The sequence below is a fragment of the Podarcis filfolensis genome (assembly GCF_964270895.1).
Source record: "Podarcis filfolensis genome assembly, chromosome: 3".
NCBI lineage: Eukaryota > Metazoa > Chordata > Lepidosauria > Squamata > Lacertidae > Podarcis > Podarcis filfolensis.
In genome coordinates, this window is record NC_139606.1 from 72,659,671 (window position 1) to 72,683,894 (window position 24,224).

General features: G+C 40.5%; 1 protein-coding gene and 2 long non-coding RNA genes across 8 annotated transcripts; 2 read left to right on the forward strand and 1 right to left on the reverse strand.

The window, feature by feature from the left end:
- Positions 1–1,818: 1,818 nt before the first annotated feature.
- Positions 1,819–5,378, forward strand: LOC310759096. Its single transcript, XR_014546210.1, has 2 exons — positions 1,819–3,241; positions 4,168–5,378. It is a non-coding gene; the product is annotated as an uncharacterized lncRNA (long non-coding RNA).
- On the reverse strand, positions 4,059–24,214 carry RNASET2 (ribonuclease T2). 6 transcript variants are annotated; one of them, XM_083605948.1, is made up of 10 exons: positions 24,082–24,214; positions 17,188–17,293; positions 15,727–15,793; positions 15,321–15,379; positions 13,425–13,482; positions 12,575–12,639; positions 8,948–9,061; positions 8,280–8,325; positions 7,614–7,688; positions 4,059–7,037 (listed from the first exon to the last, which is right to left on the reverse strand). In XM_083605948.1, the coding sequence occupies exons 2-10, from the start codon at positions 17,274–17,276 to the stop codon at positions 6,858–6,860; spliced, it is 753 nt and encodes a 250-aa protein (XP_083462074.1). In that variant the 5' UTR covers positions 17,277–17,293; positions 24,082–24,214; the 3' UTR covers positions 4,059–6,857. The 6 variants fall into 6 exon arrangements, with proteins under 6 accessions (XP_083462074.1, XP_083462077.1, XP_083462075.1 ...); XM_083605951.1 differs by having other exon boundaries at positions 23,888–24,084; XM_083605949.1 differs by lacking the exon at positions 24,082–24,214 and adding an exon at positions 22,103–22,200.
- Positions 17,300–19,099, forward strand: LOC310759097. Its single transcript, XR_014546211.1, has 2 exons — positions 17,300–18,443; positions 18,496–19,099. It is a non-coding gene; the product is annotated as an uncharacterized lncRNA (long non-coding RNA).
- Positions 24,215–24,224: the final 10 nt, after the last annotated feature.

Below are 24,224 nucleotides of genomic sequence, written 5' to 3' on the forward strand. Positions count from 1 at the left end.
TTGTTTTTGCTTCTCAGGAGTTGTGAACGCAAGAGATTAACCAACCCTAGAAAAAATTTAAAAACACTCAACAGAAAAACAGGATCCATTGACAAGAGGGGTCCCAAGTCTCCCTCTTCTACATTATACTAAGCTGTGTATATATGTGTAGGTGGGCTGAAGTATACCTTATTGTAAGGCTGACCAAAGTTGATGGACTAGTTTGTACCTCACCTATTTCCATCTACTTGACTAACAGCTGAATGTTACTTCAACACAGGGCCACCTGAGAGCAATAAGCAGGTCCCACAGCACACACGGCCACCAACACCTCACTGCCATTACAGTGGTACCTCGGGTTAAGTACTTAATTCGTTCCGGAGGTCCGTTCTTAAGCTGAAACTGTTCCGCCGGAACACAATTTCTGTTCTCATCCTGAAGCAAAGTTCTTAACCTGAAGCACTATTTCTGGGTTAGCGGAGTCTGTAACCTGAAGCATTTGTAACCTGAGGTACCACTGTACCTGCTCCCCCCCCCCACCTGCAATAAACTGTTGCCTGAGATGGACACCTCACTCTGACAAACAACAACCTGGAGCAGCTAGGAATATGGCAACAATATTTACTTCCACTTTCTTGTACCACTACTTTCTATTGTACAAACCTCGGTTGTCGAACATAATCTGTTCTGGAAGCCCATTTGGCTTCCGAAATGTTTGAAAACTGAGGCGCGGCTTCCGATTGGTTGCAAGAGCTTCCTGCACTCAAGCAGAAGCCACGTTGGACATTTGACTTCCGAAAAATGTTCAAAAACCGGAGCATTTACATCTGGGTTTTCGGCATTTGGGAGCCAAAACGTTCCAAAACAGAGTCGTTTAGGAACTGAGGTTTGACTGTACAGTGGACGCTCGGGTTGCAAACGTGATCCGTGTGGGAGGCACGTTCGCAACCCGCAGTGTTCGCAACCCGCAGTGCTGCGTCTGTGCATGTGCGGGTTGCGATTTGGTGCTTCTGTGCATGCACAAAGCATGATTTAGTGCTTCTGCACATGCACCGAAACCCAGAAGTAACCCATTCCGGTACTTACGGGTTTCGGCACTTCCGTAACCTGAAAACACGCAGCCTGAAGCGTCTGCAACCCCAGGTATGACTGTATCTGCTTACAGAATATTATACACACTCCAAGGGTTTTTGTTTTGTTATTGTACTCCACAGGCAGGTGATCTCCTTTTTCCTGACATAGCACACTACTTTAACTCACTCCAGTTGTGGAATGATTTGCAGCAATATTTTGGCGGTAGTTCTCTCTGCAATTTTGTTTCTATATAAAAACCTGAATATATCATCATTAAAAGGCATTTTCTTAAAGCATGTGAAATGTCCAACAAATTTTAATTCTAATCTTCCTCAGGAGTAAGAAAATGTTATACCATCTTATTCTGTTGTCTTGACGCAGCTGGACAATTACAGAAGCTGCCACCAGCACGGAGCCCTCCAGATGTTGTTGCACTCCAGCTCCCATTAGCCTCAGCCAGCATAGCCAATGGTCAGGGATGATGGGAGTTGTAGTCCAATGGCCACTGGTTGCCCATCACTAGCATAAGAAGTCTTAACTATATACGTACCTTTACTCATCTTGCACCTCTGCGTTTGGCTGTCTCATATTTTCTGCTTGTAGAGTACCAGAATCAGAATGATATTGTCCAAAACGTCTTGAGAGCTTTGTGTGTCTTTCAGTACTCCAGAAACAAACTGTTCTTTGCAGCTAAACCAGGCTGCATTTAATTTAGGAGGCTTCTTATACAAGAGTTTTACAGTTCAAAACAGAGAAGAAATACATATATTTAATATATCTAGTGTTATTAACATGTTTCCATCATTGCTGTTCATGGTACTTCAGTTCGATTAAAACTGTATTTTAGAGACAGACTCTTCCATCAGGAAGTTTCTTAAACCACATATTATGGTAATATCTCACCTTATTTCAATAGCGATGCACCTAAACATTTAATGAAGAAGAAAATGATTCTTTCCTTAAAAAATTGAATTTTATTGAATTTTTGCAGAAGTGTATTAGAAGTACTATTTCAACACTCTCCAAAAGACAGGCATTTAACAGCAAGGGAGCTAAAGATTATTAACAGTCTAGAAAAACCTAATTTCTACAGTGACAATTTAAGTGCAGGCAATTTTCTTCTAACAAATAACCACAACAGGTTACCGTATCTCTTGCAAGGTTACGACTTAGTCATTATTTTGTCTTCTGAGTGACAGCAGATTATTATTACAGTGATAGGCACACATAAAATGAACAGCTAATATTCCCTTATTGATTTGTGAACCTGTAAGAGATTTAAGCAGACTAGCCCAGGGTTTAATCTCTCACCATAATCTTCCTCACGACAGGATTATAAAACAGACATCAATAACATATGTATGACTCTGAGGTCCTTAGAAGCAGGGCTGTGACTAGGGGGTGGTGAGGTGGCCCCCGCCAGGGGCACAGGCGATTGGGGGATGCAAAATCAGAAAAATATATATGTCCATAAATATATTGATTATTGCCTCGTAAGAAATGGTTTTAAATAGAGGGTGAATTGAACGGGTGGGTGGGTGGGTATGGAGGGGAGGCAGAAAGAACAGCTAATTTGTCCGTGGCTAGGGGGCACAATCTGGATGCACCTAGCTTCGGCTCTGCTTAGAAGAGGAAAATATAGGTGTTTTAAATGTCCAGAGCTTTAAAAACTGATTTTGGCTTTTTATATTAATATGTAATTAACGTTCATTTGTATTGGCATGAGATTTGTGATGAAGCCAGAATGCTCCTGAGCCTAAAACCAGGGAGGTTCAAGCCGTAATGCAGGTTGGATGGCAGCTAGAACATAAATTGTATTAGGCAACTGGGCACATGTTAAGAGTAAAGTCACACCTGATGTGTGGCCATCAAGGCCACAAACACTATTCTACATGGCAGGAGGACCGCTGACATCTGTCCTAGGGAATGGAGTGTTGGAAATGTTGAGGGTCTGCTGTGACAAGTTTGTCAGGCGTTTCGATGAGGAACTATTGCTAGCTCTCCATGCTGAGTTGAATCCTGCTGTTATTACAAAGCCAGTTGAGATGTCTGCTGCAACATACTGCATGATTTGGTGAGATCAGCTTCAGTTAATGAGGCTTGAGGACTTGAACGAGGTTGTTGTCATGGTTCAGGCCAAAGCATACTTTCTCAATTCTTGCCCAGCATGGCTTATTTGAGCTACCCAGTGTGAGACCAGTAGTAATGTATATTTACATGAGATGGTGCATGACACCCTGAGGAAAGCAGAAGTGTGACTGCTCCTAAAAAAAGTCATTGTTGGAGCATGAGATACTTAACAACCAGCTCAGTCACAAATGCCTTTTCTGAGCAAGATGCTTGAGAAGGTAGCAGTATTTCAGCTGTAGACACTCTTGGAGAAAACGGATTAAGCTGACCCATTTCAGCTTGGGTTCAGCCATTTGGTGACAAAATTTGTTCTGGTCACCCTTATGGATGACCTTATTTTTTGGGGGTGTGTGTGTGAGGAAATACAAACTTGCCACTCTCAGATGTTTTCTATACTATTGACGATATATTCCTATGAGTCGGTGACACTGTTTTACAATGATTCCGCACCTACTTAAAGTCCACTTCACTGATTTATGAGAATAACATCAATTATTTGCTTCAGATGTCCTGTAACAATGTATTTTATTTCTTTATTTTTGGTGCAGACTTTCCCTGCTCTAAGACTAGATCATGTTTTAGGTTTTTATGTTGATTTGCATTGTTTGCACACCACTTAGTTTCTTTAAAAATATTCAGCAGTTTAGAAATACTTTTAAACAAATAAATTAATAAATTATCAAGGTTATCCTCTACCTTTAGAGAAGAAACAGTCTATGGGGATGTGGTACTATTATAACAGTATTAAAGCTCATAAGAGGAAAAAGACCATCTGCAAAAGGGTGGTCAAGCTCCTTCAAATGAACAGCTTGCAATAGTTCATCAAATTGTTTTAATTTAACAGCATATAAGCTAATAAACTTAAAGAGAAGAAATGGCATTGAACAATTTTATTGAAGAAAAACAGTAAGTAATTTGTAGATTGTAGTTCTATTGGTACTAGTCACTAATCAGACAAATCAGGAATCAATGTTTCTGTGAAAGGTCTCATTTAAGGCACTGATTACTGGCTTACAAAATCTATCAAAAAATTATATACTGCTTGATTATAATAAAAACTCAGTGGTTTACAAGAAATATTAGAATTATTAATAAAAGCAATTAAAAACTTTAAAAAGATAATTGAAATTAACAGTAAAAGATTAAGGCACATCAATATCTATGTGGTTTTTTTGGAGGGGGGGGAGGTTGCCTAAATGCTTTAAGCAGGCACCAGAACGCGTACAGCAAAGGTACCTGTCTGATGTCAACAGGTAGGGAGTTCAAGAGTGCAAGTTGTGCCACACCAAAAGATAAACTTCTTACAATTGTAGAATGAGTATTATGTGGCAATTGTAGCAGTGCCAGTTCGCAATTCAAAGAGGTAGAGTGGGTACATATGGATAAGGCGATTCTGTAAGTAAACCAGGACCCCACAGGTCCCAAGTCAATAGTAAAACTTTGAAATTGGCTCAGTAACAACTCAGCAACCAGTGCACAGCACATTTTGAGCAGAGATCTCTCACTCCTGCCAGTAACCATGCTGTAGCATTCTGCAGTAACAGCAGTTGCCAGGCCAAGCACAAAGGATGTTCCACAGAATACATAGCATTAATCCAATACTGAAGTCAGTATTGCCTGAACTATGGTGGTAAAGCTCTTCCAACGGTTGCAGATGTCACACCAGGCACAGCTCCTAAAAGGTGATTCTAGCCACTGGGGCTACTTGCGCCTGAACTCGCAAAGCTAGATCTAGAATTACGCCCCCCACCCCGCCCGACTGCATATGAGCTATCAGGGGGAGTGTAACTCTGTCCAGGGAAGGAAATTGCCCAATTTCCTGGACACAGGAACCAACAGTGCCTCCATCTTTTCAGGATTCAAGCTCAGTCCCCCCCCCCCATTCATTCTATTACTGTGTTCAGGCACTGGCCTAGGGCCCGCATGGCCTGCCCCAATTCAGAAGTTATGGAGAAACACAGCTGAAATGTCATCAGTGTACTAATAGCACCTTGCCCCCAAACACCTAACAACCATTCCCAGTGGCTTCATATAGACATTAAATAGCCCTGGAGACCAAATACTGCCCTGATAAGGTAACCACCAGAGGATCAAAAAGCACTCTCCCAGTGCTACTATCTGAACTACTGTAGCACAGTGCCCCCAATTACCATCCCACAGAACCAGTCCAGGATACCATGATATGAAAAAAAGAAGAGCTGACAAGGTAACACATAATTTCTCAACACAAGTATTTTTTTTTTAAAGTGACATTTCCCAGAAGAGTGCTTGAAGTGACAGGCTCCAACTTATGCACAAACCTTTGCCCCATGCATTTGAAAGTGCTGGATGTAATCACTGATACAGAGAAATGGATCCTGAATCCTGTCAAACTCATTTCAGTGCTAAAAATTATGATCCATAGATGAAATTCCGGCGACTTTTTTTGGGGGGGGTGTGTGTGGAAAAAGTACCCTCATGGAATGTGAGATGATAAACTGCTGCAGGCCCAAGCCAACATTTCTATAAAAAGTACTGGCCATGTTTGTTTGAACACAGGCAGCTTCCAATTTACATGGGGGTTGTGCTCCAAGGCACCGTGCGCTTACGTGAAATCGCGTACATCTGAAACATCACTGGAAATGCCTGAAAACACCTTGTTCCGCCCCTGCCCCACCCCTTTCGGTGATGTTTTTGGGTCACTTCTGGGTTCAGCGCGATGCACGCATGTGTGCTTGCGCACATATCAGACACATCTAAAATGGTCACTGCCTGTAGTAATTTCAAGCTTCAACATACTTGTTCTACAGTCACTCTGCTGATGCCAATGGCATTGCTTTGGAGTAAGATAAGCTATACATTACTGCTTTTGCCATAGAGACCAGAAGCAGCTTGCTATTCGACCAGCTCCCAACTATGTAGATTCACTTTCTCTGAAAGGAAGCAATCAATATTGCACCTTCATTGTTGCCAACAATATTCAAACTGCAGAACTGCTTAATGGGAGAGGGGCTGGGGGGAATGTTTCATGCCCTTTCTGAAACATAAAGAAGAAGAAGAGAAGAAGAGTTTGGATTTGATATCCCGCTTTATCACTACCCAAAGGAGTCTCAAAGCGGCTAACATTCTCCTTTCCCTTCCTGCCCCACAACAAACACTCTGTGAGGTGAGTGAGGCTGAGAGACTTCAGAGAAGTGTGACTGGCCCAAGTTCACCCAGCAGCTGCATGTGGAGGAGCGGGGACGCGAACCCGGTTCCCCAGATTACGAGTCTATCACTCTTAACCACTATACCACACTGGCTCTCAGTGTGAAAGCTGTTCCATAAAATCCTAATAGAATTACCTACTAATTCAGAATTTTGCTTTAGTGAAAACACTTTCAAGTAGTTACAATTCCTCAAAAAAGAAAAGCTAAGCTTTATGAAGCCCCCTTTTAAAATATAAAAATGGTAATTTAGTTGCCCAAATGAAAGAATAGCTATTCCATAGAATGAATCTTCTCCATTTATATAGCTTTAGTACCAATACTGTCATTTGCACATGTTCCAAAGAAAGTAGGATTTCAAAAATTTCAAATGAAGTATTACAGTAAGTATCTTTGTGGGATAAAAAGATGGCTCTTTCTCTAAATAATGTAATATGCTTTGTTAAATCTCAATGGTATTTCAAAAAGTACTTTCACTTTCTTCCTGCTTCATTCATGCAGATGTGAAGGATAATATGTCAGTGTATCATTGCATATTTCCAAATCTTCTGTACGGTAGAAATGATCCTCGGGAGCAGTAGAGGAATCAGTCTTTGTCTCTGTACAGTTTCTCAGGGTAAACTCCTTGGTGATACAGAATTTCATCTGGCCAATTATCTGTATATGACCCTGGTAGGAAAATAAAGCAAAAATGGAGCTTCTGTTTTAAAAGTCCACGATAGACATTTTTAGAAAAAGAGAAATATTAAACACTAAAGAGAAATTTTATTGGTTAATCAGTTGTGCAGCATTTGGGTGCAATGAAGCCACAATCTTGATAAACCAAGTGCTAATTGCTGCATTTAATGAGATATAGGTATACTACATTTTTTCATATTAAATAATATTGATTTTATAATGTAATTTTTTGTTATTAGACTAAAAAGTTATATTGTCAAGATGACTAAGAGGTAAGTAAACATAAACTAAAATGTATCATTTCAGATTCGGAAGGTTTCAAGTTCTGTGAATATTAATTTGGATCTTAACAAAATTTGAGGACGACATCCCTCCAACATATGTTGAGAAATTGTTTAACAGATTTTCATCAAGGAATAGAGAGGGCTGAAAGGTTAACATAATGGATACAATTCTGTAAGACATCTTTATTTTCAAAAGTTGGGGGCAATCCCCACTTCAAGATGTCAAATAATAAAAACAATCTTTCTAAAAGAGAAAGGTTGACTAAGATTAATAAACAGATACCTCTTCTCCAGGAAGACACTGAATCTTTGGTGTCACACCATAAACATCTATAAGAGCATCTCTGATGGCTGCCAGCTAGGGATTAAAACATGAAAGAGTTGAAAGAGTTAAAATACCACTTCAACAAATATTTACACAAAAAACTTTATGGAAAAGAAATACAAAGAATTATATTTAAATTTTGTTTTATGATGCAATAGTAACATTTAACAGTTTACTAATACTATTATTACAGTGGTAGCTTGGTTCTCGAATGTAATCTGTTCTGGGAGTCCCTTTGACTCCCAGAACCAAGGCACGGCTTCCAATTAGCTGCAGGAGCTTCCTGCACTCAAGTGAAAGCTGCACTGAACGTTCAGCTTCTGAAAAAGGTTTGCAAACCGGAACACTTACTTCCGGGTTTGCAGGGCTTGGGAGCCGATTTGTTCAGGAGCCAGGCCATTCAACTACTAAGGTACTACTCTGTATTTATTTATACTCTGCTTTTCCCCCAGACAGGGGCGCTAGATAGCTTACAGATAAAATAGAGAAAGCTAAAACCATAGAACGCTAATAATTAAAAAGGTACCAAACACAAATAGAATTAAAACAATACACCAAAAGACCTATTAAAAAACAACAACAAAACAATGGCATAGAACAATGCAAAACAATTTCTCCTCATACCTGGTAACTGGTACTGCCTGGTGTTATCCCAACTTTCAAGAGATAACTGAAAAAGAGACATATTTCATCTAGCACTGAACAGGAAAAATTCACTACATGCAACTGTGTTATAGATGGCCAATATTCTCACTTTGTACTGAGGTAAGATATCCTAGCCTCGGTTTGGGTAGGATGATGATGAGACCCTAGAGGTGTGGCTAGCAACCCACATGAAACTTGTCCAGAGCACTTTAGATTCTATCTATACTTTACTTTTCCATGCACTTAATTTTCTCCTTATCTTCCCACAAGCTTCTTTGTTATTTTTGATAGCTGTTGGTATTCCTCAAAATATTGATCCCCAATATCTAAATGCATTGTGTTCAGTAGCTACTTGTTTGCCAGCGACCTACAGAACAGATGCTTTCAGTAAGAATGAACTGGAGTTCTTATGATTTTTTAAATATATTCTCTACTAACCCCGAACTTTACTGGCAACTCAAGTTCTGGCCCACATAATGAAATAATTAACATTTAAAGTTATATAGACATATACTGTATCAATGGAAAGTCCTGGCTGTTGGAAAGCAGTGGCTTGCTAACATTCGTGGAGCGCTATCTATAGCAAATATAGCTGCTGATGAATGCCTGTATGTTGCAGAGGTTTCCAAAGAAATCCATTTCCCCACCTGTTAAGATCAATTCTTTTATAGAGCTCCAGAGCTTTACTAAAGTACTTTTCCTCAGAATTAAGGGATTCCAGCATAGCAGCACAAGTCCCATGTTTCTCCCATTCATGCTTCCTACATAAAGAAAACAAAAGTGTTGGGTTACATCTTTAGATTTGGATGTATTCAGAGGTCTACAAAAAAATCTATAGCAAAAATACTTAAAATTTCAGAAGAAAAATTCAAATGTGAACCTGGTTAAACTTCCAACTCAAAGCACTCTTCCCCTTAAGCATTCTCATTCTTCATATCATTAAACATTTCGGAAGTCTCAATCACAATGTTCATTTCTATGAGTATACTCGCAATGTAGGAAGAGGGCAAGCGAGGCTGTTCTCCCCCCCACCCACTAAACCACAATCCCTAGATTCCCAGCTTTCGTTTTTATAAAAAGTAATTGTCTAGCAACTGTAGAACCTGACATATGAGGCAAAACTTGCAGGCACCATCCTCATTTGTGGTATGAGAAACCAGAAAACTTGCAAGCACCACTGGTGTTTTTCACCAATGAATGAAGCCAGAGCAATGATTCACATTTAGGATCTAGCCAGTTAGACGAAGTGAAGTCATTGCCAGACTCTTGAGAAGAAAGTTCTTTGTTTGCTTTCAAATTCTTTATGCTTGTTTTCCCTGGTGAAGTGATTGCTACGTTATGGGGGGGGAATCAAGTATCAATTTTAGCATAGGTGTGATTATTTTATTATTATTATTTATTAATTTTGTACTCTGCCCTTCAACCTGAAGATTGGGAAGCATCCCAGACACTGAAGAACTGTTATCTAATGCTAGTTCTGCAAATTTTATTCATTTGTTTGGTGTATTTACTCTGCCCCCTCCCCACAAAAAATTCTGCAGATTCCTATGGGTGCACTTCCTAAGACAGTGGTATCCAAACTTTTTTCAAAGAGGGCCGTGGGAGCCAACCAAAGGGCCAACCAAAGTTGTTGACCTTTTTCTAGGATTGAAATAGTTGAGGTTTTTTTTTTAGGATTTTACCCCAGGAAATAAACTGCCACAGGGGCGGGCCGGATTAGGTCCCCAAAACAGACTTTGGACATGCCTGTCCTAAGAGATGCCATTTCAGGGGAGAAAAATCCAAATTTCAGTTTGGGACAAAATGATACAAAAAGTTGCATTTTTGAAGTACAGAAAGGATATTGTAAGCAGCAACAATCCTGTTTTATTTGGCCCTGGTTGCCCTTCTGCAACTCTTTATCTTTCCTACCCAAACATGCATCTTCCTCTCAGGAATGTGGGATGTTCTTCATACTGGATAGTTGCAAAATATGTACATTTTCACAAACATATATCCACAACTAGTAGCACTGGTATATATATGTACACTCTGTAGATTTACAATTTCTGAGACTATACATCATGGTGTTGGGGGGGGGTTGGGGAAGAAAGAGCGTGTGTTGATAGGGATGGGTGATTAGGGCGAAATGGGGAGCTTTCCTTTCATGAAAACTTTGTGTTAATTTAACTTTGGATCCAAACAGATATCTGAAATGTGTTACCTATACCTTGCTCCTATAATATTATTTTCCCCCTTATATTTATAGTTTAGTTTTTATATAACCCTTATAGCCCCCACCCAAATCAGCTCCAGGGTGTTGGGAGATCCTCAAAGGCGATTAGGAGGCAATGCAGGAAGGGGAGAGGAAGGGGAAGTCCTGCTGCATAAGTGGAAGGCTGCTGGATATTTTCCCATTGTGATTTGGGGTTCCAAATTATTCCCCATATTGAAGAGAAACTTGTATGCGTGAATACTCTTGAATCTTTTTCTGTATTAATGGAGTTCTTCAGGTGTTTGGTTCTGTATTTTGCAAGGAACCTGTTGCTACTCAGAAAGAGATAAACTAGTAGAATGCTTCAGTTCAAAGACATAGCATTTCTACTTCCTCTGCTTCATATGAAATTGGAAACTATGGAAACCTCAAACGCTGAAAGCTTCTGCATATAAGAAAAACTAGGGTTGGTTTTTTTTCATTTGTCAGTTGACAAGAAAACCATCTTGTCCTTGTTCCTAGCAGATTTCCACTTGTCAAATATGAAGCACGATGTCACTAGCTTGACTGCATCACAGAAAAAGACAAAGGTTAATTGTTCAATATTCTCTTTCAGTGTGTGTTGTCAGCGCTAAAGCTTTGTACAGATTCTTCCTCCTTTCAAGGTTACAGAGGAGGTTAGAGAAAGAGGAGCACCACACATAGAAAACAGATAGGACTTTGCACATTCAACATACAAATTCTATTTATTTATTTAGGGTAAGTTCCTGACATATCAATGGGACAGCTAGGGAACAGAGAAAAGCAGCACACATTACAGCAAGCTGCATTCTCTATTCTCCACTACCAGTTTTTGGACTTTTGCACTATGTTCACATTATATAGCTTTGGGCTCCAATATGGAATTGTGCATGCAGCCATCAAGAGTGTGATGCAGCAACTATGGCCCAACACTGCCATTAAGGGAGATGTGTGGCTGGCTCTAACCAACATCTCGTAAAGTAAGACATATGGCATGATGCACTATCACTGTGCGCACTACTCCTGGGCCCACTCCACTTTATTGGCTGCCACTTGTACAGGGCAAAGAACACACTGAGCACAGGGATATTATATCACATATCATTTTTACTAGACAGTTCCATGGAGACATTGGTTGTGACGGCAATATGCTCCCCATAATGGCTAGTTTGGGCCTGTATTTCAGTCCAGTTTCAAACAGAGCAGAAAGCACCTTCAATTGGAAGAAATGGGAATTATACCTCAACCATGCTTGATGGACTGCTCTAAAGAATAAATGCTGTTTCTGCTATATCAGACTTAGAGAAAGAAATAACTCTGCCGCCCAAATAAACAATATAAGGTTGCAGAAATCTAAAATTCTGCCTGAGAATGTCAGTGGCTCAGGATTCAGTTGTGTGGCCTGGCCTTGGTGACTTTATTACTTTATTATGTTGTATATTTGACATTGAATTGCTAGTTTTAACAATATTGGATGTTATTGTTGTTTTTCATGTGACCCGCTTTGGGAGGAATTTTATTCCTGAAAGGTGGTCTAGAATAAATAAATAGCACTGAGATCTGGTACATATATTCTTCTGACATAAAATTCCATATGTCCTACAAACTTACAGAGGATTGGATCCAGACTTTGCCTTCTGCCAACAGAAGGACTCCGATCTGTTTACTCAAAGTTTCTGATCCAGTACAGTCCCACTGACAGAAAGGGGGGCATTTTTGTCAGTTCTTTCATTCTCCTGCAGAGGCCCATCTGGCAGTTGGGAAACACCCAAGAACAGCATGGGGTGTGTGGAGCAAGAGGTGAGGGAAAATGGGTGGCAATGGTCCACTTTTTCAGATGCTGCTGCTGTCAGCAGAAGAAACTCTGGATCTGATGCAGAGATTTGTGTGGGTGAAAAGGGAAATAAAGCAAAGGCATAATAATTTCTAGAAGTTCTGTGCTAGATTTCACTTTCACCTAGTTCCTATGGATGTCTAGAGTCTATCCACTCTGGAAAAAAGAACTGAAAATGAATAATTTTGTAACACTACCAAAACGTTTAAAAGTGGCACAACTCACCAGAAAAAGGTATGGTTTGGATGAAGCACATCTGGCCAATATTTCTTCATGTCACCCATGAGATCCTATAAGTAAGTAAGTAAGTAAATAAATAAGTAAGTAAGTAATGTAAGTAAAGGCTCTCATAAGCTAAAAAGCAGCACTGAGCTCCAAATAAAACATGCAGCTACACTGAGAACCTGACCCTATCCCTGGCTGTAAAGACTGTAGAGCAAACACAGGTATGGCAGCATCCCCATGTACACTTATGCCTGCAGACTGTAAATCATAAGGAGCAAACCCAGTATTTCAGTTCCTGGCTGCCATAGGACTATGCCAGTATTAAAAGCTATGGGCTACTCAGCAAGTTTTTTGGAAGGGGCTCAGGGGACCATCAGATCTCTTCAACTACAGTCTGCATTAAAAAAACAAAACAAAAACCTTGTGTGGTTATCTCATGCATAAGCTTCTTCCACGCATGGCACAGAGCAACAATGTTGAATCTTCTATTTTTGTAGAATGTCACATATCTACTCTTAATTTAATTTATAAATGCTGTATTTGGTATGAAGCTGTAAGTGGGGCAGGGGGTGGGAGAGGGAGGGGGTTAAGTGTGCTCTCTGTTCCTGTTTTTGAATATGCCAAACAACAACAACAACAACAACAAATGAAAAAACACTTTATCTATAAAATAAAATGTAATGTCTTGTGATCTACCACAAACCCTTGGAGTGGGATGGTACAGAAAGAGATTTAGAATAAAATAGCAAATCTACCTCTTATAGCAATTGACAGGCTTTGAAAAATCTGGATGGGGCAACAGCAAAAAACAAAACCATACTCAGAATCTGCATTTTCATATAATTTATACCTGAAGTTCAGATAAGTTAAAGTGCCAAGTTCTATTACAGTCTTCTGCTTTATCAGGCCTATGAGAGAATAAACAGAACAAAATTTTAATGCCCCTAAACAGTGGTGGTGGTGGTGGATGAAACTGGTCTACATAATATTTCAATTTGAACTTACATTTGGAAAAAATGAATCCCTTTTCTACAATATTATGCCTAAGACAAAGCTTTCACAGTATATCACTATAAAAACAAATAAGCTACATAAAAGCTTCCCTAGCAGTTTCAAACTGCATTGAGATCCAATAGCATGTACCAGTTGAGCTTGACCTGTCTATCAAGCATCTATCTATCTATCTATCTATCTATCTATCTATCTATCTATCTATCTATCTCCTAAACATAAATGATTTTTTCTTTGTTAAAAACAGGACAAACTTCAGTGATAATGAAATGTGCAGAAATGCATCAATTTCAACCACGAGGTGCTGATCCATACTTGCATTTTCTCATAGAGGTGGAGGACAATGGAAACAGGAATGAAGGTATTTTAAAAATATTATGATTATGCATTTAAATTTGTTGCCTTTCTTGAATATTTTAAGATAGGGTGGTTAATTATGAACAGAGATGGTATACTATTACTGTAATGTTGTTGTTGTTTAGTCGTTTAGTCGTGTCCGACTCTTTGTGACCCCATGGACCAGAGCACGCCAGGCACTCCTGTCTTCCACTGCCTCTCGCAGTTTGGTCAGACTCATGTTTGTAGCTTCGAGAACACTGTCCAACCATCTCGTCCTCTGTCGTCCCCTTCTCCTTGTGCCCTCCATCTTTCCCAAAATCAGGGTCTTTTCCAGGGAGTCTTCTCTTCTCATGAGGTGGCTAAAGTATTGGAGCCTCAGCTTCACAATCTGTCCTTCCAGTGAGCACTCAGGGCTGATTTCCTTAAGAATGGATAGGTTTGTTCTTCTTGCAGTCCATGGGACTCTCAAGAGTCTCCTCCAGCACCATAATTCAAAAGCATCAATTCTTCGGCAATCAGCCTTCTTTATGGTCCAGCTCTCACTTCCATACATCACTACTGGGAAAACCATGGCTTTAACTATACGGACCTTTGTTGGCAAGGTGATGTCTCTGCTTTTCAAGATTACTTTAATAGTCTTGTCAAATGTAAGACACTACTAGCTTGTAAACAGATGTAGTGTAAGTGGCCATTGCTGTACTTAATAGTTTGACATGCATAAAGTAGGTGTAAAATAGTAAGGGTTAGATGCCACTAAAACAGAGGTGGGGCATCTGTGGCCCTTCTGATGCTGTTGTGCAACAACTCCCATCATCCCTAACCATTGGCTGCGCAGACTGGAGCTTATTGGAGTTGGTGTCCAGCAATGTCTGGAGGGCCAAAGGTTGCCCAGCCTGGCACTAAAACCACCAAAGTTTGTGGTTGAGCATTCAGTGGCCTTGCAGCTAAGCATCCTGCTCCAATCCCTGGAGAATCCAAATTCAAGGCCACCACCATTCATTGGATCTGATGCATCACATTCCAATGAGTTTCTTTTTTTTTGTGGGGTTTCAATAATATACCTTTAGATACAAGGGCTTTGACCAAAAGGAATTATAGTAGTACCTCGGGTTACAGACGCTTCAGGTTACAGACTCCGCTAACCCAGAAATAGTACCTCAGGTTAAGAACTTTGCTTCAGTATGAGAACAGAAATCGTGCAGTGGCGGTGTGGTGGCAGCGGGAGGCCCCATTAGCTAAAGTGGTGCTTCGGGTTAAGAACAGTTTCAGGTTAAGAACGGACCTCCGGAACGAATTAAGTACTTAACCCGAGGTACCACTGTATATAGGTCATCTAGGCCAAACTCTTAATTAAATGTCATATAATGTAGCATTATTTTCAGAGTTAAAACCTTACCAGAGTCCATGGATTGTCCAGTACAATAGTGGATCTTCTTTGCAATCATGTTCATTCATCTGCACAAAACAAGTCAACCAATTTATCAGGGAAAGCCAGTTTTTATGCTAAAACAAAAACACACAGTTTTAAGCTAAATAGTTCCAATATTCAAACTTAGCTAAACCTGCCAATTGCTGTAGATGTTAAAAAAACAGAAGAATTAATATTATTATTATTTATTAAATTACATTTATTAAATTTCTATGCTACTGTAAAATTGGTTATCTACCACTAGCTTTTATGATAGGGCTACGTATACATTTGAATAAATGCACACCTTTATTAACAACAGCGTGTTAATAACACAGGTGCCGTGGCTGAACCTAATGGTCAGGGGTACCTTTACCTTTTATTAACAACTCACCTTACATACTGTCACTGGCCACTGATGCACAAGGTACAACATTTCCCACTTATGAGGATGCTCATCACTGAAACATAAAAAATATATTTTTAAGATGTTTGAAGAACAGAAAGGCAGCAAGTAACAATAGAAATTTTGGGGAATCTTTTTTTGGATCTTTAGTATCAATTTTTACAGCTGTTAAAATGTGCTGTTCTACCAGCTTTGTAGGACACGGGTGGCGCTGTGGTCTAAACCACTGAGCCTCTTAGGCTTGCCAATCAGAAGGTCGGTGGTTCAAACCCCCACAACGCGGTGAGCTACCGTTGCTCGGTCCCAGCTACTGCAAACCTAGCAGTTCGAAAGCACGCCAAAAAGTGAAAGTAAATAAATAGGTACCGCTCCGACGGGAAGGTAAATGGCGTTTCCGTGAACTGCTCTGGTTTCGCCAGAAGCGGCTTAAGTCATGCTGGCCACATGACCCGGAAAAACTGTCTGCAGACAAACGCTGGCTCCCTCGGCCTGTAAGGCGAGATGAGCGCCGCAACCCCAGAGTTGTCTGTGACTGAACTTAACTATTAGGGGTCCTTTAACTTTACCTTTACCAGCTATGTACACAGCAACCTAATACTATAATGGGATTTTCTACTGCTTAGTATAAGATAACTTGAGCCATTTTCTATGGTCCTTTACTACAACAAGAATGTTAAGGCTGTGATCCAAATAAACCGAAAACTGCAAGCAAAGTCCGAGGTTTGTTCTGAAGCTTCTACAGCAACTGTTCAAACTGCTGAAGAAACACGTTTTTCATTTTAAAATGAAGCTTGCCTTGGCAACCTTATGGGCTGCAGTGGTGGAAACAACAAAGAAATCTCCAGTTGCAAACACAGTTCTCCATTGTATGCTTCAAAAGATTTGGTGAACCGTGGTTCAAAGCATTCATTTACCACATTTGTTTTGAGAAAAACCTGAGATAGTTCATCTTATGTGATGGACAGCAAATAAACATAGGCAAGCAAAAGTGAAATTAACTAGAAGAAAATGACTGCTATGGTTATTAAAAATAATTAAACTAAGAGTAATACAATATGATGGGAAACACTTTGTTTTTTGAGATTAGTTAGCTCACTTAGAGAACTACTGTTTAACAAAGACACACTCTAAGAGTAAAATGCGGGGCACACCTAACTGGAATAATTTATAGCGAGATGGACATACATCCTCTCCACCCCCAGACTTGGTAGGTCAGTTTGTAGACCACTTTCTGGATTTATTTTCATGCAATGCTGATTCTAAAACCAGAGGTGTGTAGAGAGAGGTGTGTAGAAAAGATAAAGTGTATCTTCATTGCTCTGTCCACTTTTGCCTCTGGCTGAAAAGAGGTTATCCACACCTGCAATAGTATTTGGCTGAAATAGGACACAGAGCACAGAAGTCATTAAAACTGCCTTTCTTCTCTGTACAAGATGTTTCAATACTTACTTTTCCTCCAGCTCATGTGTAGCAGTCCCACCAAAGATAGCAAGCCAAAAGCACCCAACAAACAAACAGTATGGAGTAATAGGATTCATGCTCCTTTTTGGTGACTCTATGATAGAAAAGAAAACATGTAAACACAAGACCACAATTAGGCAACTGTTAGAAGTGAATGAGAAATCAAACTTTTGACCCTCCAGATTTTGTTGGACTCCAGCTCTCATCAGCCCCAGTCAGCATGGTCAATGGTGATGGGATGCGTAGTGCAGCAACATCTGGAGGGACACAGATTCTCAATCACAGTTTTAAAACACGATACCATGAATGATAACTGAAATTTTAGAAATCAAGTGCTGCCAATCAACCTGCAATAGTTCTTGAAAATTGTGCATGATTTTCCAAAAGAAAAACCATATTCTAATATCAGGACCTTTCATTTGCTAATTTATTTGTTCCAGTATCCATTGGGGGCAAATACCAGATTTCCTGATAGACAAGTCCTATGTATTAGTTCAGAACTACACATATACTCAATTCAAATATACAATGTGATTACTGGCTCCAGCAATGTGCAAGAAAGTCACACCCAGTGACATTATACCTTTGCAATTTTTAAAACTGTGAACTCTAGTGATTAAGGCTGCAGTCTAATACAAACTTAAATGCTCTTAAACAAATTGAAATCAATTGACTTAACCAAGCCTAACTCTGTGGGTTGAATCCAACCTTAGAATGTGGCCTGGCCAACTTATGCAGTATAACATTTATCCTGATTAACTGAACACAACACATTTAAAAAGGAATATATTCCTCTAAGAGTCACTTTGCTTTTCTCCATAAACACTGGCTGTTTGGACAGCAGACTGAGATATGAACACAGCACTCAGCAGAGACACACTATTTATAAGGAAAACTAATTCCACAAACAGGTGACATTACTATTAAGAACCTTTAAGAACTGTTTCAGTGTTTCCAGTGGTAATGCAAGTATCTTATTGGATGTCATTCTTCCTTGCTAGGCTTCCTAATGTTTCCTGCGAGATTTCTTTTTCTCTCTGTTGAAGTAACATGGATCTTAACATGATTATACGGGGGCTTATTCCAATGTTACTGTAGGTAAAATATCCACATGGAAATAGATCCCAAGGAGCATCACAGATCTCTGTTCCCCACTCCCTTTGCAGTGAGAAAGGTGTGCATAAATCTGAGACCAGATAAGGTGGTGGTGGTGGTGGGGAGCTGGCAATGGATAAATATGAAAGGTGAAGGAACCTGCAGGAACTTGGCAAAATGACTGCGTGCATGAGAAGGGAGAAAAAACAGGACTTGATGAGACTGCATATCACAGGGCTCATGAGAACAGAGTGAGCCTTATAAACAAACCAAGTGGTTTGGGCCTTCTATATTTTCTGGCTTTGCTGAAGCCATTAAATGCATGCAAACATATTTGAGCACTACTCAAAACTTCCTTTAAATGTCTTCAAATAAAACCCCTGAGAATTAAATAGTGTTAAAAAGTAGGCAACGGATCACAAAAAGCCAAAACTCTCTCCATAAGTCAATTAAAGGGGAGTATTTGTATTTAAGCTGATTCTGTTCTGTTCATGCATCAACTTACCTGGCACAAAACCAACTCCAGTCAGATCAAGTCAAAACAGAATCATCTTCAAACACAATAAAATATATATGCATAAAGCAGAACTCTGATTCCTCTTCACTACCACTCACTTCGTGTGCTTTTCCTTGAACTTCATTTATTTCTCATCTTAGTTCCCTACCAGCTTGACTACCCTAGAATTAGAAGCCCCCCCCCCCATTCTGCTGTTTCTAAAACATTCAACAATGCTCTATTATTTGCGTTAAAAGCAACCTCTCTTAAAAATTATCATCTTAACCTGGGGACTACACTATAGACACTTTACCCTGAGACTATAGACATTTACCCTGAGACTACAGTGCTGAAAGCAGCACACACTGAAAGCAGCATACACCGGCCAATGTCTAGGGGACCAAAGTCCATATAAGGCTGCTCATGGAAAGGGGGAGACAAACCTGGCCCCATTCATCGGCCAGAAAATGAGCAGCTGAAGGAAGTTTGATTTCCTCTCTTTCAGGAAAGAACCCTTGGTTTCAACTGCTAGCTATCTTGGGGCTGAAGAAGCAAGGAGGAGGACATTTTGTTCCATTTATCAGCCAAAGAATGGGTGGCAGGAGACTAACTGCTATTCAAGAAAGAACAGGAGCAAGGGAAGATTTATCTGGTCCTCATTCAGTACAAATGCCTTCTTTTAGCTCACCATTTTGTTCTAGTCTTAAATAAGCGAACTTCCTTCTCTACTTATCCCCACCAATTTTCTTTCTTTCTGTGTGTCTCTTCATAAGCATAATGACAGTGACTTCTCTTTTTTTTCTTATTGATGCAAGCTGTTTGTTTGGGGAGACAGTAGTTGTCTAAAAGTGTGGGATAAAACAATAAACACCTCCCAAACAGGTCAATGAGGCCTGAGCATACTTAGTGGCCACAAAATGCTAGCTAACTGTTGAGAAGGGGACAAGAGGAGGGAATGACAGATGGCTGGCACTAGCCTCAAGACAAAGCACCACCACTTCCGCAGCTATAAACAGCACAAGACTCTAGTCACAGGAACAGGTCTACAGGCTGAAGCAGGGGGGCACAAATGTTGGCTGGCCTTGCCAGACAAGCCAAAAACTGTTGTTGACAAGACTCTGCTCCTCATCTTCAGTGGAAGCAAATGCAGAGAATCATAAAACTGTAAAGGTGGAATGTACCCAAGGGTCATCTAGTCCAACCCTCTGCAATGCAGGAATCTCAACTAGAACATACAGAAGATGTTTATTCAGAAATGAATTCTGTTGTGTACAATGGGATTCATCTTCAAGTAAGCGGCCTCAGCTCCTGACCTTGTGAGGCCCTGTTCTGCTCTCCAACTCCAACTTTTTGAGAAAAGGCTTTTTTTCATGATGGCCCACTGAGCCATTTGAGCATTTTGGCTGCCCAATGCAAGAACAGCCTGTCCCAACTTTCCCCAACAGAACCAAAGGAAAAGTCTAGGGCTCATTTTGGCTCTGCACAGCCAAAAGATTCTGAGCACCTTGGCTACCTACTGTAGAGAAGGAATCTTTCCTATTATTTTTGAGCTCTTCAAAGCTTAACACAACTGCAGGGAAGATCCCTTCACATCACACTCATTAAAGGGTACAGGAAATACCTGTCATAGGATAGGAAGGATGAGTGTGGCATGAAGGCACATGATACAGTAATGTGGACATTTCAGTAATCTGAAACTAATCCAGACTAAGACCACTCAGTGGTTAGAGAAGAGGCTGCGTGGGGACAATATCTTGCCTTACAGAAGAAAGGTAGTAGTCTATCAATGCAAATACTGGAAGCCAGAAAGCTGTCAAACCAAGCATAGAAACTAGATGCTTGTAATCAATTAAAAAGCAGCTCTGGGAAAAGCATATTGTGAAATGTTTTGAGAACAAAGAGGCCACAAATCTAAAAACAATTCCTCCAAACTCTACTTCTACCCAGAACTTCCACCATGCAACTCACTACAAAATAATTCAAAATCTCTTTCCCTTTTGACATGCGCAGCATATTGCCAATACACTTTGCTACAAAACAGCTCGCATAACAAAAGTGCCAAATACACACATACAGCTGCTCCCTAACCCCCTTTGTTCGAAGTCATCCTTGCCGAGTTACATGCTACAATCTCCCAACCGCCCACAGGGTTCAAACGTCCTACGCCCGGAATGATTTCGAGGAGAAATGCCCTAAGAAACCACAGCCTCCAACTGCCGCCTCTCGCCCAGCGTCTTCTTTATGGCTACGAGAAAAGCCCGCTATGTTCACTGCTGCGTACTTGTACATAGGACTAGATACCAAATCGTGCAGGTACGAAGTTCCACTAGTTATTGGAAGTAAGTCCTATTAAACACAGTGTGACTTACTTCGAATCAACATATATCATACCCGGCTCTACAGCTGACGCTAAGCTGCATATTTGCTTAGAACTCGAAAACAAACAAAACAAACCGCACCAGGGAGACTTAATTCCAAGTTACAATCTTTCAAGAGATTACGATTTATAAAAAAATCAACTCACAAGTTTAACCGGTTGTTTTTGTACCTGCCTTGCAAGAGCTGAACTAGAAAGCTGGTGCAAGGGCGGCATCAGCTTTCACTTCCCTACAGGAACCAGCACTTCCGCTGGGCGACTAAATCCCGCCCCCACACAGCCTCTCTCTGAGCCCCTTGTGGGTCGTTCGTGCCTAGTCAACGGAAAAGAGGCATTGCGTAAGTGCAGCGAGCGGATTGCTATGCCTCCCCTTGTCTCCTGCATATAATAAAAAAGATTTTTCTGTTGCTGTTTGCCACAAATACTCAGATGGCTTTTCAGATCTCAGGGTCTCCACCCACCCCCACCCCCTTTAGAAAAAAAGAGTGGTTCTGTTTAGGATCTTTCTTTCTTTCTTTCTTTCTTTCTTTCTTTCTTTCTTTCTTTCTTTCTTTCTTACTACTTCCTAGTTTTACAAAAGGTTACTGGAGTTTGAAGGCTTTGGGTGCTTCGGTTTCTGTAAAAGCAGAAAGCTTACACATGCCAAACCTAAACATTTTTGTTTTGTATTTTGTCTTTTTCTCTTGTATTTTTATGCTGTGAACTGCCCTGAGATCTTCAGATGAAGAGCAATGCACAAATTTAAATAATAATAATAATAATAATAATAATAATAATAGTGAAACTACAAATTACCAAGTACAAACAAACAGACCCATAAGCTAAAGACTCACATGGTGTGCTTATTTATAAGTCTTAAGAAATTCAATAGTGGTTATTCCTAAACAAGTACAGTGGTACCTCAGGTTAAGAACTGTAAGCATAAAATTGCATACTTGTCTTTGGCTTCAGAAGTCAGCAGTTTTAAAGTACTGAACAGATTTTTGGTGCCACCTGCAGCATAATTCTAGAAACAACAAACACTAAAAATCATGCAATTTTCATGTGAAAAAAGGAATCACATTGAATATTAGGGTAGCTTTTCACACTAAGTACAATGCACATTTCTACAAGCTTGGCATCGGCATTAGTTTGGGGGCTTATTTCATCTCTGTAAGGCAGGGCCACTGTGCAATGATAAACACTCAACACAGTACTGTACATTACATCTTGGTTTACAGCAGACTGGTTTAGAATTCCAGCAAAAACTGGCCCTAGAAGTATTACTCAGCATAGGTTAAAATCCCTAAGATGATTGTGTACCCTTCTTGTTGCTTTCAGCAGAACAAAATTTAAAAGGGGTGAAGGGTTTTTAAACGGTAAGCTGATTCTGATGTTACTTACACCCGGGTATCACTAAAGTGTTTTGAGCTGACCAGTAACATCCACTCTGAGTGAGATTCCCCCACCCCACCCCACCCCACCCCACAGTTACATTGGATGTTTCCTTGCTCTAATGAAATCTTAAAGCTGCAATCATATGCACACTTACCTGGGAGTAAATCTCACTGAACATAGTGAGTCTAGTTCCTTAGTAAACAGGCATAAGATTGTGTCATGAAATAAACATTTCTAGCCCTTTCCAATTTTGTTAGCATCTACCATTTTACAATTCCACCCTTCCTTATTTGGACTGTCATCTGATTTAACCATAATTAGTACAACAGGTGCATGCAGGAACCAGCAAAGCAGCCCAATCCTGTGCATGTTGCTCACAGATAAAGTGTTCATAGACAGGTGCAGCCTAAATAATTTCTGAAGATACCTTCAGCTCTTGATCCTATTACAGTTACCACATACATATTTTCAGGATACAGCCCTTAAGACACCTAACTAGAACTTATGGGTGTGTTAGAGACAATATGTTGCTCCCCCCATCACATCGCTTTGCCCCTAGCTGTTGACATCAACAGTTTAAGTGTCAGATTCATTTCTGTTTGTGTACACACCAGTGGGCGTTGATAGGCAGGGGTGTATTTACGCATGCAAACGTGTTCACAACTTAGCTGGAGATGAATTACCTTAAAGGTTTTATTGGTGTAAAGATGGATTGAGCAACAGTACAGTAAGGTACATCAAACAGTAATATTTCACAACAAAGTGTGTTTTGGACAACATGTAAGAACAGATTAAACACCCAGCACTGCACACACAAGTGCACAGTAAACGGAAGTGTGAACACAGCCTTAGACTTTAGTCTATACGGCGGCATAACATTGGGTACAACCAATAGAGCTTGAGTTTAAGTAGTTTTAGGATTGGAGCATAAGTAAATGCTTCATGAATTACAGTACATTTAAGGATACCAGTCATTTAACAAAAAATAGTGCCTAGTGGTTCAAAATATATTTTGGGATTGGTACTTTCTTCCAAATTCATGTACATTGAATTGGATTGCAGGTATTCATTGTTTTGCACTTTGGTATTTTTGCAGTTCTGTTTAAGCAGGCCCTTTCTTCTCAAGTTATATTCTGCGATAATGAACCTTCGTTGGACAATAATCCGCGAAGAGCCGTGTGGCAAATGAACTCTATCATATCTATGCCTTATGAAAGCGCAGTGCATATTCTACCATTTTGCACGCCAGCCGGAGGGCAAAAAACGTACCAACAAAACCCCGCTCTATGTATTTCCATTCAGGATTGAGCCTGAGCCTGCAATCCTAACCTCCATTTACCTACCTGGGAGTAAGCCCCATTGAATTCAACAGGACTTACTTCTGAGTAGGCAGGGTTAGGATTGCGCCGGCAGCCTCGTTCAGCGGCAGCAAGAACCGCAGAGCCCCATCTAGCGAAACATCGCCTCCTTCTAAACCTCCCGCCTCTTGCGCTCCCCAGCCAATCGCGGAGCCGGATCGTAAGCAGCCGGTTTGTACCCGCACATTCGACGCGCGCGGAAGCGCGGCTCGCTGGGCAGCCTCCTCCAAAGTGGGCGGCGACTGCGGTCAGGAAGTCATTGGCCCACTGCGCTCCGCCTCTTTCCCGGCAAATATCCCCCTTTGCCCCAGAGCGACGAATC

Coding starts and splice junctions, on each gene's coding strand:
- RNASET2 (XM_083605946.1), bottom strand. Junction 15,794..17,187: donor ACACATGAGCTGGAGGAAAA/GTAAGTATTGAA, acceptor TTTATGTTTCAG/TGATGAGCATCCTCATAAGT. Junction 12,640..13,424: donor TTAACTTATCTGAACTTCAG/GTATAAATTATA, acceptor ACTTACTTATAG/GATCTCATGGGTGACATGAA.